This window comes from Purpureocillium takamizusanense, chromosome 4, assembly GCF_022605165.1.
Source record: "Purpureocillium takamizusanense chromosome 4, complete sequence".
Classification (NCBI taxonomy): domain Eukaryota; kingdom Fungi; phylum Ascomycota; class Sordariomycetes; order Hypocreales; family Ophiocordycipitaceae; genus Purpureocillium; species Purpureocillium takamizusanense.
Window position 1 is genome coordinate 459658 of NC_063071.1, and position 14585 is coordinate 474242.

Sequence of the window (14585 nt, forward strand, 5' to 3'; positions counted from 1 at the left end):
CATCTCCTTTGGGGGGTGGGGGGTGGGTGTTGTCGTCCGAATGCGGCAATGCAGTCGAGTGACGGAGAGTGACGAGGCATCATCCTCTCCGCAATAGTACAGTATGACCGGGGCAGGCAGGCAGGCCATTATCACGCGCACGTACCGTACACTGCACTACACTACACACCCCCAGGAGCGAAGAGTCGTCGTCACTCCATCGCTCCATATCGCTGCTGGTGGCCGTGCACCCTGCACTGCACGCACACACTTGTTACGCCGCCCGTCATGGGCGCTCTGATATCGCTCGCCGCACTTGCAGGGGGCCGGTCGATGCTGGTGGCTTGTCGGGCCAATCAGCGGCCGATGAAGTTGGAAAAGTGTGTGTCTCGAAGTTTTTTTTTCCTTCGGCCAAGAACAGCGGCCCCCCGTGGGCCCCCCGCCCCATCGCCGCCGCCAGCCAGGGGGGGCGGCGATGGCTAACCAGTGGGGGGATGAACCGCGAGTCTCCCCAGCCAGTGGAGGAGGAGGCTCGCAGCCACTCGACCCCCCCGGTCGTCATCCACCATATGCATGGCAGGTCATTGAGCACGCGAGATGAAATGGTCCACGGTCTGTGATGTAGATGATGATATTGCTGCAAGTTGATGACGACGAGAAAGGGAGTGGAAATTTGTCGCTTCGCGTACTTTGTATTCAGGCGAAAAAATCCCGGGCAGCCCTGAAAGAGATTCCAGCACCTGCGCCGTCGCAAAACATTCCTCCGTGATGCAGTTACTCCGAAGCGCTGCGAGAAAAAAAGTGCAAGCAGACCTACAGCACATGTACATTGGCCTTCGTAGCAATCCTCCGTGAGTCCCAGCCATGTACATCGTCCTTTATAATAACCCGGTCGATGATCCATACTCCCAATGCCAAGGCCCTGTCCCAGAATTCGCGATATACAGCGCCCCCAGCGCTCAACCCACCGTCGGTGCGGTCGTCTTCGTCGTTTTCCTCGTCTTCTTCTTCTTAAGCAGCTTGTCCACCTCGTTGGCCCCGCGAACCCGAAGGCTTAGCTCCTTCATCATGTCTCCCCAGCGCACCTCGCCTCCACACGACGGACACGCGCAAACATCAGGTATCACCTCGCCCTGCTGCCCGTCTTCGTCGCCAGCAAGCGCGTGCCTGCTCCAGCAGTCGAGGTGGCCCATGCCCCTGCACCCGTCGTTGGGGCACATGGTGTGCAGCCCCCGGCCCGACTCGAGCTGCTCTCCGCAGTGCACGCAGGCGCCCTCACGCTCAAACGACACCACGTCGTGCGCCTTTTCGACGTACGCGCGGAGGGGCTTGTAGTCCAGCGGGAGGGCGTATATGCCCCGCTGGGACGCTTCCGCCGCGGCGTCACCACTATGACCGCTACCGCTACCGCCGCCGTCGCGGTCACCACTATTCCTCGGCGGTGGCTGCACATCATAGTCGGTCAGGATGCGTAGCCCGGGCCTGCTGGGCTTGCCCAACGTCGCGAGCCAGGTCTTCCACGCCGCGTGCGGCTCCCGCGCTAGGAAGTGCAGGTTCAAGGGCCAGCGTGCGAAGCTCGGCACGCCCGTGAGGAGGTGCAGGTTCGACACGACCGAGTTGAGGCTGTGCGGCGGGCGCCTGGGCATGCCGTTCTTCTTGCGCTGCGTCGAGACGGCGAGCCGCGACTCGTCGGGTATATGCAGCGACAGGTGCGGGTTTGTGAGCGCCCATCTTTTTAAACAATACCCGAGGGTCAGTCACATATTTCCCAAGCGGTCTATATCGCGGCTGCTTCTTTTTGCGCGCGCGGATGGATAGCGAAAGGATAACGAACAGAGGGACCAGGAGAAGAAGGGGAAGCGGGGCTCTGCTCACTCAAACTTGAGCGCGGCAATCATGCTGGGGAATCCAGACACGAGGACAATCATCTCCCAGGGCCGCAGCGTGTGCCGCGACGTGCGCGCCGCGCCGCCCTTGACGTCGCCATTGTGCTGCTTGAGCCGCCGTGGCGGGTTCGGCGTCGAGCCAATGTACAGCGACGCGTGGCGCACGGTAGAGCGCAGGACGTAGACCGTGTACAGGGCCGGCAGGGGCTTCGTGACTTGACTCATGCCTGGCGCAGGCGGGCGGTGGCGAGATAGCTCATGGCGTCGTTCACGGCTGATGTTGCTGTGAAGTGAGATGCTGGCAACTCAGTGTGATGGTGTTGTGTTGTTGTCGCCCCGGCAGCCGCTAGAGCCAGGCGTGCCGAGGCGAATGACTAATCGCGCATGGAAGCCAAGCAGACTGCCTCATCAAATGCAGTCGCTCACGCTCCGTGATGCTCGGCTCTCGCGATGCCATGAAATGCGCTCCAAAAAGTTGGTATTCGAGATACACGTGGCTGTACCGTCAGGGCCACATCTATAATACATCTAGTAGTTGTAACCACCGCTTTTCTTCCCAAGAACCGCCGCCATGCCCGCCGCTTACAGAAGACCCTGCTTCTGCAGGTCCAGGTATACCTTCTCGGGCATGACGTTGCCCTCGCTGTCCTCCATCTGCACGATGCTGCCGTCGTCAATCCTCGACTTCTTCTGCTCCTTCTGAATCCTGTCCCACAGCTTCAACGCCTCTTCGATCTTGGTTATATCTCGGAAGAGGGTGACGTTGGTGATGCCCAGGCACTTGAGGCCGTAAATGTGTCGCGGCTCGCTAAAGTGCTTGTCGAACGCCCGGCGTCCCATGTATACAAAGTTGCCGCAGACCTCGCAGTTGAACTCTGCGCCTAGGCCGTGCAGTCGGTACAGCCAGAAGGGGATCGGCTTGCCGTCCCAGGCGAGCGGCAGCTTCAGCGGGTTGTATATCTTTTCGTCTCCCTCGTCACCTTCTTCTTGACCGTTCTCTTCCGTCTCTCTCGGCTCCTCGGTTATGTTGTTGAGGTTCTCGAGCTCCTGCTGGCGCTCGCGCTCCGTCATACCCTGCTTGCGCTCGACGTTGACTCGCGTGTCACTGCGTTCCGTGCTCATCGCGCTGGCAAGTCGCTTGACTCGATGCTCACGCTCTGCCACGGCTCGCTCCTTGATGCGCTTTGTTGACAGAGCGCCATTTGATCGGCCGCCATCCTCGTTGTCGCCAGCCTCCTGGTGCTGCTTCCTGGCCTCGGCTGCCTTGACGTGTTTCCGTCCAGTCAGATGGTTCTTGTAAACGTTTTCGTTCTTGAACTCCTTCTCGCAATCGTCGCACCATACAGCGTCGGGGCTACTGAGATTGTTGGGGCCACTACTCGCGGAACCGCCCTCGGACTGCCAGCCTGGCACCTCGTCCTTGCTCCATGCCTTGCCAAACTCGACATCGAACTCGGCCAAGACCTTGTCGACATCCTCGAGGGGTTTCGTGCGTTTCCGGAATGAAGTTAGATACTCGGCCAAGTCCCCGACGTACTTGAAGTACTGGTCGGTCAGCTTCTCGGCCCGTTTCACTCCGCCGTGATTGGGGGCGAAGTTGTCGAACTCTTCAAGATATTGGAGATAGGAAAGATGTTTGACATTGGGGAGGCTGAGAAATTCGTCGTGGCAGGTGTTGAGGTCAAAGTATTTGCCGAAGCCCTCTTCGCCGGAAAAGAGCGAGTCGACGATCGAGGCGGTTGCGCCAGTGTAGTCGTGCTTCAGTCGATAGCGTTGCTCGAGGTTCTCGGCCTGCTCGTTCGGGTACCGGTTGTGATGCTCACGAAGAGTGTCCATCTGACTGTAGAACTTGCTGAATGGATCGCCGGTGCTCAGCTCCTCCATAGCCTGCCCCGTGAAGCCGATATCATCGTTCAGGATGTCAACCAGGCTGCTAGCCTGCTTCTGGATCTCACCAAGCAGCTGCGCCACCTCGTGATCTCTGTTGAGAATGTTGCGGATCTTTGCATCCCTTGTCAATAACACATAATTTTGCGACGATGGAAGGGGTGCATGGGCACGCACATGCTTGGGCTCTTCCCGTACGCGATCCGAGATGCCCTGTTCGAGGCGCTCGAGATCCTCGCGGATGTTCCGCGCTGCCTCGAGGGCAGACATTGCGAGATGATCGACAGGGGAAGTGGATGAGGGTTGCTAATGCGACCGCAGCTTTGGAGTGAGGCGCTTCGTGCGGTGCGTGGCGGTGATGCGAGAAGCAGGCTTTCGACGTCGTCGGTAGGTGGTGTTTGCTGGGAAAAAGTTCCCAGCGGCCGACGCCAGCTGGCGCGCCAAAGACGGGCGGGTGGCGCGCGACACGACGGCGCCTGCGGCGGCCAGCCGAAGTAATCCCGGCGCTGGCGTTTCTTTGCTGCCCCCGAACTGGTCAACGACTCGAAACTTTTCTGCCAGCTCTTGCAAGCGAGGTGCATCTCCCTTCTGCACGCACACACAACTTTCCACCCAAACACCGCAAACATGGCTGAAGGCGCAGGAGGCATTGACCGCAAGGCGGAGGAGAGGATGGAGTTTTCCACCTCCAAGGAAGTCACGGTCCATCCTACTTTCGAGTCCATGTCGCTCAAAGGTATTATCCATCGGATGTCCCTCGATTCTCCAGGCTTTCATTGACACCCTTGACTAGAGAGTCTGCTGCGCGGCATCTACGCATACGGATACGAAACTCCCTCTGCCGTCCAGTCTCGAGCCATCGTCCAGGTCTGCAAGGGCCGCGATACCATCGCCCAGGCCCAGTCCGGAACAGGCAAGACGGCAACCTTTTCCATCAGCATGCTTCAGGTCATCGATACGGCCGTGCGCGAGACCCAAGCCCTGGTCTTGTCGCCTACGCGCGAGTTGGCGACCCAGATTCAGAGCGTCGTCATGGCACTGGGAGACTACATGAACGTGCAGTGCCATGCCTGCATCGGAGGCACCAACGTTGGCGAAGACATTCGCAAGCTCGACTACGGCCAGCACATCGTCTCGGGTACCCCCGGCCGCGTGGCTGATATGATTCGCCGCCGCCACTTGCGCACCAGACACATCAAGATGCTGGTCCTCGATGAGGCCGACGAGCTTCTCAACAAGGGCTTCCGCGAACAAATCTACGACGTCTACCGCTACCTTCCGCCGGCGACCCAAGTCGTTGTCGTCAGCGCCACCCTGCCGTACGACGTGCTCGACATGACGACCAAGTTCATGACGGATCCCGTGCGCATCCTGGTCAAGCGTGACGAGCTGACCCTCGAGGGCCTGAAACAGTACTTTATCGCCGTGGAGAAGGAGGATTGGAAGTTTGATACCCTTTGTGATCTTTACGACACCCTCACCATCACCCAGGCGGTCATTTTCTGCAACACACGCCGCAAGGTCGACTGGTTGACAGACAAGATGCGTGAGGCCAACTTTACTGTGAGCAGCATGCATGGCGACATGCCGCAAAAGGAGCGCGACAGCATCATGCAGGATTTCAGACAGGGCAACAGCCGAGTCTTGATATCGACTGACGTTTGGGCTCGCGGAATCGACGTCCAGCAGGTCAGCCTGGTCATCAACTACGACCTGCCCAGCAACCGTGAGAACTACATTCACCGCATTGGTCGCAGTGGCCGTTTCGGTCGCAAGGGCGTGGCAATCAACTTTGTTACCACCGAAGATGTGCGCATCCTTCGCGACATTGAGTGTAAGTGGCATTGCCCGCTTCAGCCAAGCTGTATTCCTGACCCCTCTCAGTGTACTACTCGACACAAATCGATGAGATGCCGATGAACGTTGCCGATCTCATCGCTTAATCTCCGACAAAAACGCACATGGCGTTACGGTGTGAATCTGAAATGACAGTAAAAACGCCGCTCCGTGGGGAGCTGGCCGATCCGAGTGGAGGAAATGGGTACGTTGTAGGATTAGGTGGGTGCTCCGTCCTCGCTTGTGGTGATGTGCAAGCTAACATGTGCCCTGTAGATTGGACCGACTATAGGGAACCACCGGGCAGCCTATGCTGCGATTTAAACGGACAGTTATGGAGACACGAATGCCCGTCATTAAGGCCCAAGCCTTTGACTTTATGACAATCAGCTTCGTACAGCTTGGAATCAGATGTTTCTTGGCCCTTGAGATGCGCAGCTACCATATGTCACCGTAGCCTCCATACGTATTGTGGCCAGGCTCACCCTAAAGAATTGTCAAGTTCACTTCAATGCGCTACGAGGTTCCTCCAGCACCTTATCACCTTGTCATGGGGTGATGAAAATCCATCTTGCCCATCCACTGCCGTTTCGACATTCGACTTGTCTCTCGGAGTCGCTGATTCACTGCTCATGTCCCCAGCCTATATAAAGCCAGAGCCGTCGACGATGCTCCCGACGATATCTATTCTTCTTCTTCGCCGTCGCCGACGAGATATCTCGCAACCCTCCGCCCCGAACTTATCGTAGCCCCAACGAACCACCGCGCAGGTTACCCATCCTCGTAGCCTAACCGCCTCGTAGAAACCTTCTTCTTTTTCGCCCAAGATGCCAGACATTGACTTCACCCTCACGGATGCGTTCCAGTGCCGCGCCATCGTGGGGCCCAACGGCGGCCACTGCAACGCGATCACCAGGATCAACCAAGGGAAGTGGGACCCGCCGTGCAAGAACTGCGGCCTGCGGCCCAAGGTCAGCGACTACTCGATCAAGTACGTGGCCATGCCGGGCCCGTCGGTGCAGGTGACTGTCAACGGCGAGTGGGCGAGCAGCTCCGAGGTCGTGTACAACTAGAGCGACATGGAGGAAATTGGAGCGTGGGGCAGGAGGAACACCAGGCGTTGATGCTGGAATGGAATTTTGAGAATGGCTTAGCAAGCAGACGGGGGCGGGGAGGGGGCTTTCATTGTATTGTTTTGCGGATGAAGCATGGCTTGGGCATAGAAGGGTGACGTGGCTATGTGATCATCGGATATCACTAAACGAAATTGCCAAATCATAATGTTCAATTACGGTAATCTCCTTGAATTTCATCTCGACGCTGTCCATTGATTCCATTGGAAGCCCTTTTCCAGCTACCACATGGTTCATGGCCTGCTACACGTACCCAGGCCAACTATGTTCCAGGCTCGTGTGCGGACGAAACCATGACCGACCATCAAACTGCATGCGCAAGCACATGCGGAGAACTGGGCACAATCATGAAATTGCTATCAAGTACGTACTCCCGTAAACTGCCATGCGCACCGTTATCATGCGGTGCCGAGGCACTCCCGCCGCATTAGACTCCGCACCATGTATCTCCAGTCACACCAAAAAAGATGTATGTATGCCATTGACGGGGAGGTTGAGAGGTACGTGTGTAACCGCCTTGTGTAGAATTATAGCTCAGCATTTCATCAAGCGTGCGTGCGTGGCATCTCGTCTAGCCAATACGTGAAAGAAATTCATATCTCCCAGAAGTGAAATTTACTCGGGGCGTAAGGAGCCTCCCTCCAGTCCCCAACATGAAGTCTGCTGGCGTGAAGCTTGTGAGACCGTGGTGGCATGGAGCGAGCGAGCGAGCAAAAACTCAGGCCTTTCACTCTCAGAGCCAAGCAAAGCCGGCAAAGAGGGCGACAGCGCCGACCACGAGCCCGGTGCCGCTGCGCTGCATCATGGCGGCTGCGGCGGTGACGACGGGAGGGTGAGGCGACGACGTGACGGTCGAGTTGCCGCCTGGGGCGCCAGGGCCGGGGGTGACCTGAGTAGGGACCGGCGGGTTCGTGGGGATGGGCACCTCGGTCTGGGTCTCGGCGGGCGGGCCCGTAGGCACAGGAGCTTCCGTCTCCGTCTCGGCAGGCGGACCGGTAGGGACGGGAGCTTCTGTCTGGGTCTCAGCGGGCGGGCCGGAAGGCACAGGAACCTCGGTCTGCGTCTCGGCGGGCGGACCCGTAGGGACAGGAACTTCAGTCTGCGTCTCGGCCGGCGGGCCGGTGGGGACGGGCACGACGGTCTCCGTCTCGCAGGGCGAGCTCGTGGGCGCGGGAGGGGCTTCCGTCTCGGGGCACCAGGTCGTGGTGGTGACGATGGTCTCGGTGATGACTCCGCCGGTCGGGCAGGCCGTGACCGTCGGGGGGCAGGACGTGATAGTGTGTACCTTTGTGGTGGTAAAGGTCGACGTCAGGGTGACGGGCTTGGAGGAGGAGGGGGCGGGCTTGGACGTCGTCGTAGTCGAGTTGGAGGTTGCGTGGGAGGAGGTGGGCTTGCTCGTCGTCGTCGACGACGTCTGGCTTGCCGTTGCCGAAGTATGCGAAGACGTCACGGAGTGTGTCTTGGTGTGTGAGGTATGCGTCTTTGTGTGAGAGCTATGCGTCTTTGTGTGAGAGGTGTGGCTCTCCGTGTGAGAGGTGTGAGAGGTGTGAGACGAGGTGTGAGAGTGACTCGTGGACGTCTTGGTCTTGGAGGTGCTCGTCTTGGACGTCGTCGTCGTCGTCTTGCCTCCATTGATACAATCGCACCAGTTCCGCAGCGGAGGAAACACCGGCCCCTGACCCTTGCACTCCTTGGCCACGCAGTCCGCCGAGCGCTCAATGATCTTGTCCAGGTTCCCAGGCACGCACCCGCACTTGGTGTCGCCCTTGTCGCAAATCTTGGCAAACTCCTTGTTTACGCATGAGTTGGCGCACTGGGGAACCTTGGACGCCTCCGCCGCGCAGGTAGGCGTGGGCGTGGGCGTGGGCTTCTTGGTCGTCGTGTGCGTGGGCGTGGACGTGGGCTTCCCGCCGACGATGCACTGGCACCAGGTGCGCAGCGGGGGAAACACGGGTCCCTGGCCCTTGCACGCGTTGGAGACGCAGGTGGCCGAGTCGGCGATGATCTTCTCGATGGTCTTGGGCGCGCAGCCGCAGTCGAGGTCGCCGGGCGTGCAGTACTGCTTGGCGGCGAAGTTGACGCAGGGCTGGGCGCAGATGGGGATCTTGCCTTCCAGGGCGTCGCATTTGTTGTCGTCCTTGTTGTCGTTGTCGTTGTTGTGGTTCGTTGCCGAGGCGAGAGTTGCAAAGGTCGCCAGAGCGACGGGGACGAGGAACTTCATCCTGAGGAGGGTATATATACCAAGTTGCTACTAACTGCACGTTTCTTAGAGAAGAAAAAGAGTGACCGAAACAATAGTGTTTCAAACGAGTGGATTTCCTCAAAAAACGAGGTTGACGAGTTGTCAATGATATAAACTGAGACACGCAGGCGTTCGACTTGTGGGCAGAGAGAAGAGGACCTCGACTTATACCCTCTTGCCTCACCACACCTCCTCCACGCAGGTACCCGCCACCAGTCAACGTCAACCCCATCCGCGGTTTCCAATCGCTCTGTCCACGTACGTACGCCAGGTGAGCTAAAATTAAGCACAAGTGACCAAAGGCTGGTTCCAGTCATCCGGGGCTGCTCATGTGCCTCATTTCCGAATAAGCCATCCCAGGGCCATCGGGCGTTTAGCCTTTCTCTACAACATCAAGGTTGTCAACTGTCCCGGAGGCTCTGCGTGCTCTTACGTTCAACAATGACCAGGGGCGGGGAAATATTTACACCGAGCAACCCCTGCAAAACGAACAATTGGAAGCCCCTTCAAGAAGAGCCCTCATTCGCGGTAAGCAAAAAGAACTGACTGCTGGTTCTCGGCTAAAGTCTCTGGAAGGCGCGTCAGGGCTAGTTCTGGTGTTGTCGGAGCTGACCGCCCGTGCTGTGGGTAGGCAACCTATTTACATAACTAGTAAGTGGGTTGGTGCTGCGTGTAAGCCGGGGGGACGTGAGCCCGGACAGTCTGTTTCTTGCGGCAATGATGTGCCTGCCAAGTCGACTGCACCCCGGACGCCGCATGAACGACGGCGCCTTGGCAGGCTGAGCTGAGTGTTTTGTTAGTTTTGTCCCAATGAGGCAACCAGTGCTTTCTGGCCCAGCCAGCCCGACGGGCCGAAATACACTTGACGTCTTGTTCATCTTAGCCAAGTCGGCGCTCAGTCTGTGCTCCGGGGAGACATCAAACCAGCCGCCCGCCACCAGCCAATTGTATTTTTCGTTGTCATCGATGGAAATACAAGCATAAGCCTCATGAGTCCCACCGATCTTAGCCTGGTGGTTTGGTTTGACATTTTGGCCGTGCCGTCTCCGGTGGTGGAGAGGAGCCGTCTTGAACAGCTGGTTCAGCGCTTCGATACCGCAACGGCGCTTCTTAATACGTATTCGTTTTTCACTAATCAGGTCTCGCAGCAAGGGATGAAGCTTCCAGAGACAGCGGGGCATGGCGATTTGCATCGCTACACGTTACATTCTGAGGCCGTAGCGGCACAGCCCCTCCGCAGGCGTTGCGCGTCGTCTCTCTACCTGCCGGGGCCGGCTCCGTTCGTTTTCCTTTTAAAGACGTCAGGGAACATCAAGACACTGTCACTGGGACCTCACGACTCGCTTCAGGGTTTTTGCAGCTGCAAAGCACGTTCCGATGACCAATGTGTCTAAGCAATCCCGGCAGAGGGCGAACTCTTCTCGTTGATCATGAGGACAAGCATGGTCCGCCACCTCTCATCATTATTTCGACTTGAAATCATGCGTGCGACTGACTCTATCTAGTCTTTTCAGTCGACTTCCGGGCATCGTCTGATTCATCATCGTCTCCGTCCTCGGCCACAACAAAGTACTCGTCGCTCTGGAGAGGAACCAGTTGCTCTTCCTCCTCCTCACCTTCTACCACTCCATTGGACTTTGCAGCCATGCTCTTGTTGCGACGGCGAATCCAAAACGTCAAGCCCACGCCCCCGACGACGATGTAACCCGCCACAATCGCCATACACAGGCGCGAGTATCCGCTCAGCGCAAGGCCCAGCAGCACGTTGACGGAGCCGCCGGCCAAAAAGACCCGCCCGGCCCAGATATGCGCGTGCGATATCCATGTCCGCCGGCGTATCCGGACGAAGTCGACGTGGTGCCTCCACCCGAGATAGATCTGCACGACCACCATGCCGGCGAGGCATACGCCCACGACCTGGTGCACCGTGCTGATCTCCGGATGCATGCTCAGACCGGCGGCCAGGCCGCCTGCCATGGCCAACGACGCGGTGGTCTGGATGATCCAGTGGTACTTGAACGACCGCGGCGAGCCGGACCGGATGGCAAGAACTCCAAGCGGCAGGAGCAGTAGGAACGCAACCATCATGAGCACGCCGTGGATGCGCATCACAATGACGTGGAACGACATGGGCTTGGGCTTGGGCTTGGAAGTGCCAGTAGACTTGGGGCTGTCGGAGGCGCCCACCGCGGCGACGCCAGGATCGATGACGGGCAGCGACGGCTCCTTGGATCCCGCACTCTCCGCCTGTGTCATGTCGACGTAAAAGTGTCCATAGCCTCCGCTGTCCGGCCGCGGCTCGTGCATGGCGAGGTGTTCGTTGTCCGTAAAGGTCGCAAACTGCTGGCCCTTGTTCCACGCCCAGATCCAGGGCTGCGCCGTCGACGACGCCGAGATGGGCTCGTCCGGCCACAGCGTGCAGGAGTAGCAGACGAGCGACACGACCGCGGTCGAGGTGTCGCGCTGCCCGCCGTCGGTGAGCCATTCGGCGTGCATGACCCGCCAGTCTCCGCCGTTCATTCTCTCGCGCGGCACCACGTTCGGATACGTGTGACCCGTGGCCGTGCGTACGCTCACGGTAGGCTTCTTCTCGCCGGACGCCGCCGGGTCGCCGTACATGACGAACATCAAGGCCCCCATCATGGTCCGGCCGATGCCCACGGCCGTCCAGCCCACGGCGGAGTGCGACGGCCGGGTGTGCGTCAGCGTGATGTAGGCATTGTGCGCGTCCGTGGAGGCGTTTCGATGGAGCGAGAGGCCGACGCAAAAGTCCACGCCGTCTTCGCCGTCCGTCGAGTGTCCAGACTTGCAGTACTGAACCGGCTCGGCGACGCTCTGGAGCGGGAGGGCAAGGCAGAGCAGTGCTGCCAGGGGCCACAATCCCCGCAGCGGCTTCTGCGAAGAGAGCGTCATTGCATGAGGCTACGGGCGGGAGCTAGCACCCATCAGGTTCTCAATGAGGGTGCGGCCGGTCCCTTTCTTGTGTGTCGTATGAACAGTCGAGTACTAGGTGATCACGGGCTGGAAAAGAGAGCGATTCGGTCGGCAACAGGTAAATGAGGGTGGCTGGATGTCGCGACGAGGCGCGCGCACACACACAACATGGCGGGGAGAACAAGTCCGGAGAGGGAGATGGAGAGAGGGGAGGATTCTTCATTTAGCGGCCGGGTTATGGAACGGATTGGTGCTTACCATGTAACTTCGTAACTACTCGAGAGTGAGAGTGACATAATGCCTGCTACATACTTCGTACCACATAGTACGTATCCCCCGTCATCCGTCTCTGCCTTGTCCGCACGGGGGCTGCACCAACAGATGACAGTTCATGTTTGACTTGAAGGCCCTTGATTTGACGATGCCCGCAGCGGTCTGGCCCGGCCGGGGCGTACTCACTTGTGCGGATGCGGCACGGTCATGCACGCGCACCTATCCGCGCAAAACCTGACCTATCTCGGAGCCTGTCGACCGGTGTCACAGCAGGGGGGTCTGCGGGTTGCCAACAACGGGCGGTCGAGCAACGGGGGGGCTGTGTGAGCCGCCGAGTTCACACAATTGACGACCGCGCGAGGCGCACCAACATCGTCAGGTCTGCTGGGGACAGCGAATGTCATTGACGACTGACGAGTCGAATTCTATACCCATTCACCAAGTACTTGTGGGCCAAAGGTGTTTCTCTACAATTGCCTTTCCGTCTGCCATATGCTCATGGAGATTGATCGTCGATGCCGTAGTTGTCGCTGGGTGGCAGTGGCGGCGGTGGTGGTGGTGGTGGTGGTGATTCGTGAGCAAGTTGTTTCAGACACTGACACTGACTCAGCGATCATGTATCGGCTTTGCTCCTTGCAACGCCCAAATGGCCTGGTCTCCTCCGACAAAGGCAGCTGCGTGGTTGGTCAAGAGTGCGAGTGTGAGTTGAGGGGGTGGAATAATGACTGGTGCCTCGTACGTCACGTCCTTTCGAGAACTGCCACCACAAGCCCCGGCCTGATATGCGTTATTCACTGATTGCTCGCATATGAGAGACGCACATACACCGTCACAAAATTTTTTTTGATGCCGGCAACTTGACTAGGCTCGCGCGCTGTTGTGGCTGTATTGAGCAACAAAGAGCGATCTTGATCGTGTAACGACCAGGCGTGTCGTCATCTGAGAGCACACAAGTTTGATGGCACAAGGTATAGGATAAAGGGCGGTCATCAGAAGCCCATTCCTTCGTATTCAGCAAACCATATCACATACCCCTACAAACGTAGACAGATCTCGTCAATTGCAAGGCGGATGTCATTTCAACGCCGCAGCCACCCTCGCCCTCAACGCAGCCTCCGGAAGCAGCTCCACCCCGAGGAGTTCATTGTCCAGCTCGGCAAACTGCGCCTTGAACTTGCCAGAAAAGAGCGTCGCCACGACCAGGGCCATGATCGTGTCCATCTCCGGCCTCTGCAGCACGGCCTGGAGACGTTTTTCGAATTCCGCGTTCGGATCTTCGAACCTGGTCACCGTCCACTCCGTGCCCTCGGGAGCAACCTCTTCACCTAGTCTCAAGATCTGCGCCTGCGTGACCACCAACTCATTCACGTAGACGGCACGGTTCCTCGTCTGCGCCGGGTTCCTGAGCACCTCGCCCACCGCCCTGGCCGCCGCTGCCAGACTCGTCACGGAGACGGGGTAGTCGCCCTTTTCTCCCCACAGCTGCGCAGACCTCTCCTTCCAGTTCACCGCGAATCCATAATCAATCAGAAACTCTAGAAACACTCCCGTAGCGACGATTGTGTACTCCAGCCGCCCCGCCTCGGCGTAGTCTCGCAGCTGCTTCTGCACAGCCGTGAGGGCCAGGTGCTGCGGGAGCTGGGCGGCCGCCGGGTCCGTCGAGAAGCTGGTGTAGTCGGCCGGGATGAAGCGCTTGACGCCGGCTTCGACGGCTGCGTCAATCATGGGCTTCTGCGCGAGGATCGAGTCGAAGCCAATGGTCGAAACGAGGGCGTCTTGGCCCCGGAAGGCCTTCGTCATGCCATCGACCGAGCTGTAGTCGACGACGGCATGCGCCACGCCGGTGGGGAGACTGTCTTTGTTCTTCTCGTGGCGGCTAAAGACGGTGACTGTAAATCCGGCATCAAGCAGAGCAGGGAGCACGGCGGAGCCAAAAAGGCCTTTCTATATAAGTGTCAGTACAGCAGATCAGGTTAGGCACATTCGTGGAAAGACGTACCCCGATAAGACCGACGTTCTTGATCAAGGCCATGGCTGTAGTCAAATGTTCTAGGAAGGTATTTTCCTTGTGTGAATAAGGGATTGCAGAATACGGATTCTTCGCTAAAATGTACTCCTCAATGTTGTGGAATTAAAGCGAGGAGCAGAAGTCCTAGTATGAGAGCCCATCGGCTTTTATAACAGAATTGACACCGAAGGCTTTTACCACATAATAGGTTCGCTGACAAGACAATCAAGATGTCAACTCTGGATCCGCATTATTAATTGCGCATTAAAAACTCAGATGTAAAGCTCCGAGTTGAAGTAGTTCACTTCCATGTCACACGTTTCGCACCATGGGAGCATTGCCATTGGAAATACCTACGAACGGATACAGTCTGCTTCCGCACGTCTTTGTAATGTCCGGCGGAGAAG

General features: G+C 58.2%; 7 protein-coding genes across 7 annotated transcripts; 2 read left to right on the forward strand and 5 right to left on the reverse strand.

Annotated features, from left to right (window-relative positions):
- Window positions 1-595: 595 nt before the first annotated feature.
- On the reverse strand, window positions 596-2177 carry SLX1 (Slx4p interacting protein). Its single transcript, XM_047986029.1, has 2 exons — window positions 1855-2177; window positions 596-1710 (listed from the first exon to the last, which is right to left on the reverse strand). The coding sequence occupies exons 1-2, from the start codon at window positions 2088-2090 to the stop codon at window positions 939-941; spliced, it is 1008 nt and encodes a 335-aa protein (XP_047842009.1). The 5' UTR covers window positions 2091-2177; the 3' UTR covers window positions 596-938.
- A 151-nt stretch (window positions 2178-2328) lies between these two features.
- On the reverse strand, window positions 2329-4155 carry sap61 (DNA ligase (ATP)). The gene is made up of 2 exons (XM_047986030.1): window positions 3930-4155; window positions 2329-3866 (listed from the first exon to the last, which is right to left on the reverse strand). The coding sequence occupies exons 1-2, from the start codon at window positions 4020-4022 to the stop codon at window positions 2448-2450; spliced, it is 1512 nt and encodes a 503-aa protein (XP_047842010.1). The 5' UTR covers window positions 4023-4155; the 3' UTR covers window positions 2329-2447.
- Window positions 4156-4332: 177 nt separating this feature from the next.
- On the forward strand, window positions 4333-5940 carry FAL1 (RNA helicase). Its single transcript, XM_047986031.1, has 4 exons — window positions 4333-4488; window positions 4546-5586; window positions 5637-5810; window positions 5865-5940. Exons 1-3 carry the CDS (start codon window positions 4380-4382, stop codon window positions 5693-5695), a joined length of 1209 nt encoding a protein of 402 aa, XP_047842011.1. The 5' UTR covers window positions 4333-4379; the 3' UTR covers window positions 5696-5810; window positions 5865-5940.
- Window positions 5941-6226: 286 nt separating this feature from the next.
- On the forward strand, window positions 6227-6799 carry JDV02_004795 (uncharacterized protein). The gene has a single exon (XM_047986032.1). The coding sequence runs from the start codon at window positions 6416-6418 to the stop codon at window positions 6659-6661; it is 246 nt and encodes an 81-aa protein (XP_047842012.1). The 5' UTR covers window positions 6227-6415; the 3' UTR covers window positions 6662-6799.
- A 655-nt stretch (window positions 6800-7454) lies between these two features.
- On the reverse strand, window positions 7455-8942 carry JDV02_004796 (uncharacterized protein; the record flags this gene model as incomplete). The annotated part of the gene is made up of 1 exon (XM_047986033.1): window positions 7455-8942. The coding sequence occupies one exon, from the start codon at window positions 8940-8942 to the stop codon at window positions 7455-7457; it is 1488 nt and encodes a 495-aa protein (XP_047842013.1).
- Window positions 8943-10319: 1377 nt separating this feature from the next.
- JDV02_004797 (uncharacterized protein) lies at window positions 10320-12106 on the reverse strand. The gene has a single exon (XM_047986034.1). It carries the CDS (start codon window positions 11874-11876, stop codon window positions 10461-10463), a length of 1416 nt encoding a protein of 471 aa, XP_047842014.1. The 5' UTR covers window positions 11877-12106; the 3' UTR covers window positions 10320-10460.
- Window positions 12107-13244: 1138 nt separating this feature from the next.
- On the reverse strand, window positions 13245-14490 carry JDV02_004798 (uncharacterized protein; the record flags this gene model as incomplete). The annotated part of the gene is made up of 2 exons (XM_047986035.1): window positions 14170-14490; window positions 13245-14114 (listed from the first exon to the last, which is right to left on the reverse strand). Exons 1-2 carry the CDS (start codon window positions 14200-14202, stop codon window positions 13245-13247), a joined length of 903 nt encoding a protein of 300 aa, XP_047842015.1. The 5' UTR covers window positions 14203-14490.
- Between the last annotated feature and the right edge of the window lie 95 nt (window positions 14491-14585).

Bases quoted from the DNA above. Each gene is read 5' to 3' on its own strand.
- JDV02_004795 (XM_047986032.1), top strand. From the start codon at position 6,416: ATGCCAGACATTGACTTCACCCTCACGGATGCGTTCCAGTGCCGCGCC.
- sap61 (XM_047986030.1), bottom strand. From the start codon at position 4,022: ATGTCTGCCCTCGAGGCAGCGCGGAACATCCGCGAGGATCTCGAGCGC. The intron at 3,867-3,929 runs GTGCGTGCCCAT...AGGGATGCAAAG, and splicing joins TACGGGAAGAGCCCAAGCAT to ATCCGCAACATTCTCAACAG.
- FAL1 (XM_047986031.1), top strand. From the start codon at position 4,380: ATGGCTGAAGGCGCAGGAGGCATTGACCGCAAGGCGGAGGAGAGGATG. The intron at 4,489-4,545 runs GTATTATCCATC...ACCCTTGACTAG, and splicing joins CGAGTCCATGTCGCTCAAAG to AGAGTCTGCTGCGCGGCATC. The intron at 5,587-5,636 runs GTAAGTGGCATT...GACCCCTCTCAG, and splicing joins CATCCTTCGCGACATTGAGT to TGTACTACTCGACACAAATC.
- SLX1 (XM_047986029.1), bottom strand. From the start codon at position 2,090: ATGAGTCAAGTCACGAAGCCCCTGCCGGCCCTGTACACGGTCTACGTC. The intron at 1,711-1,854 runs GTGAGCAGAGCC...TTGTTTAAAAAG, and splicing joins ATTGCCGCGCTCAAGTTTGA to ATGGGCGCTCACAAACCCGC.
- JDV02_004797 (XM_047986034.1), bottom strand. From the start codon at position 11,876: ATGACGCTCTCTTCGCAGAAGCCGCTGCGGGGATTGTGGCCCCTGGCA.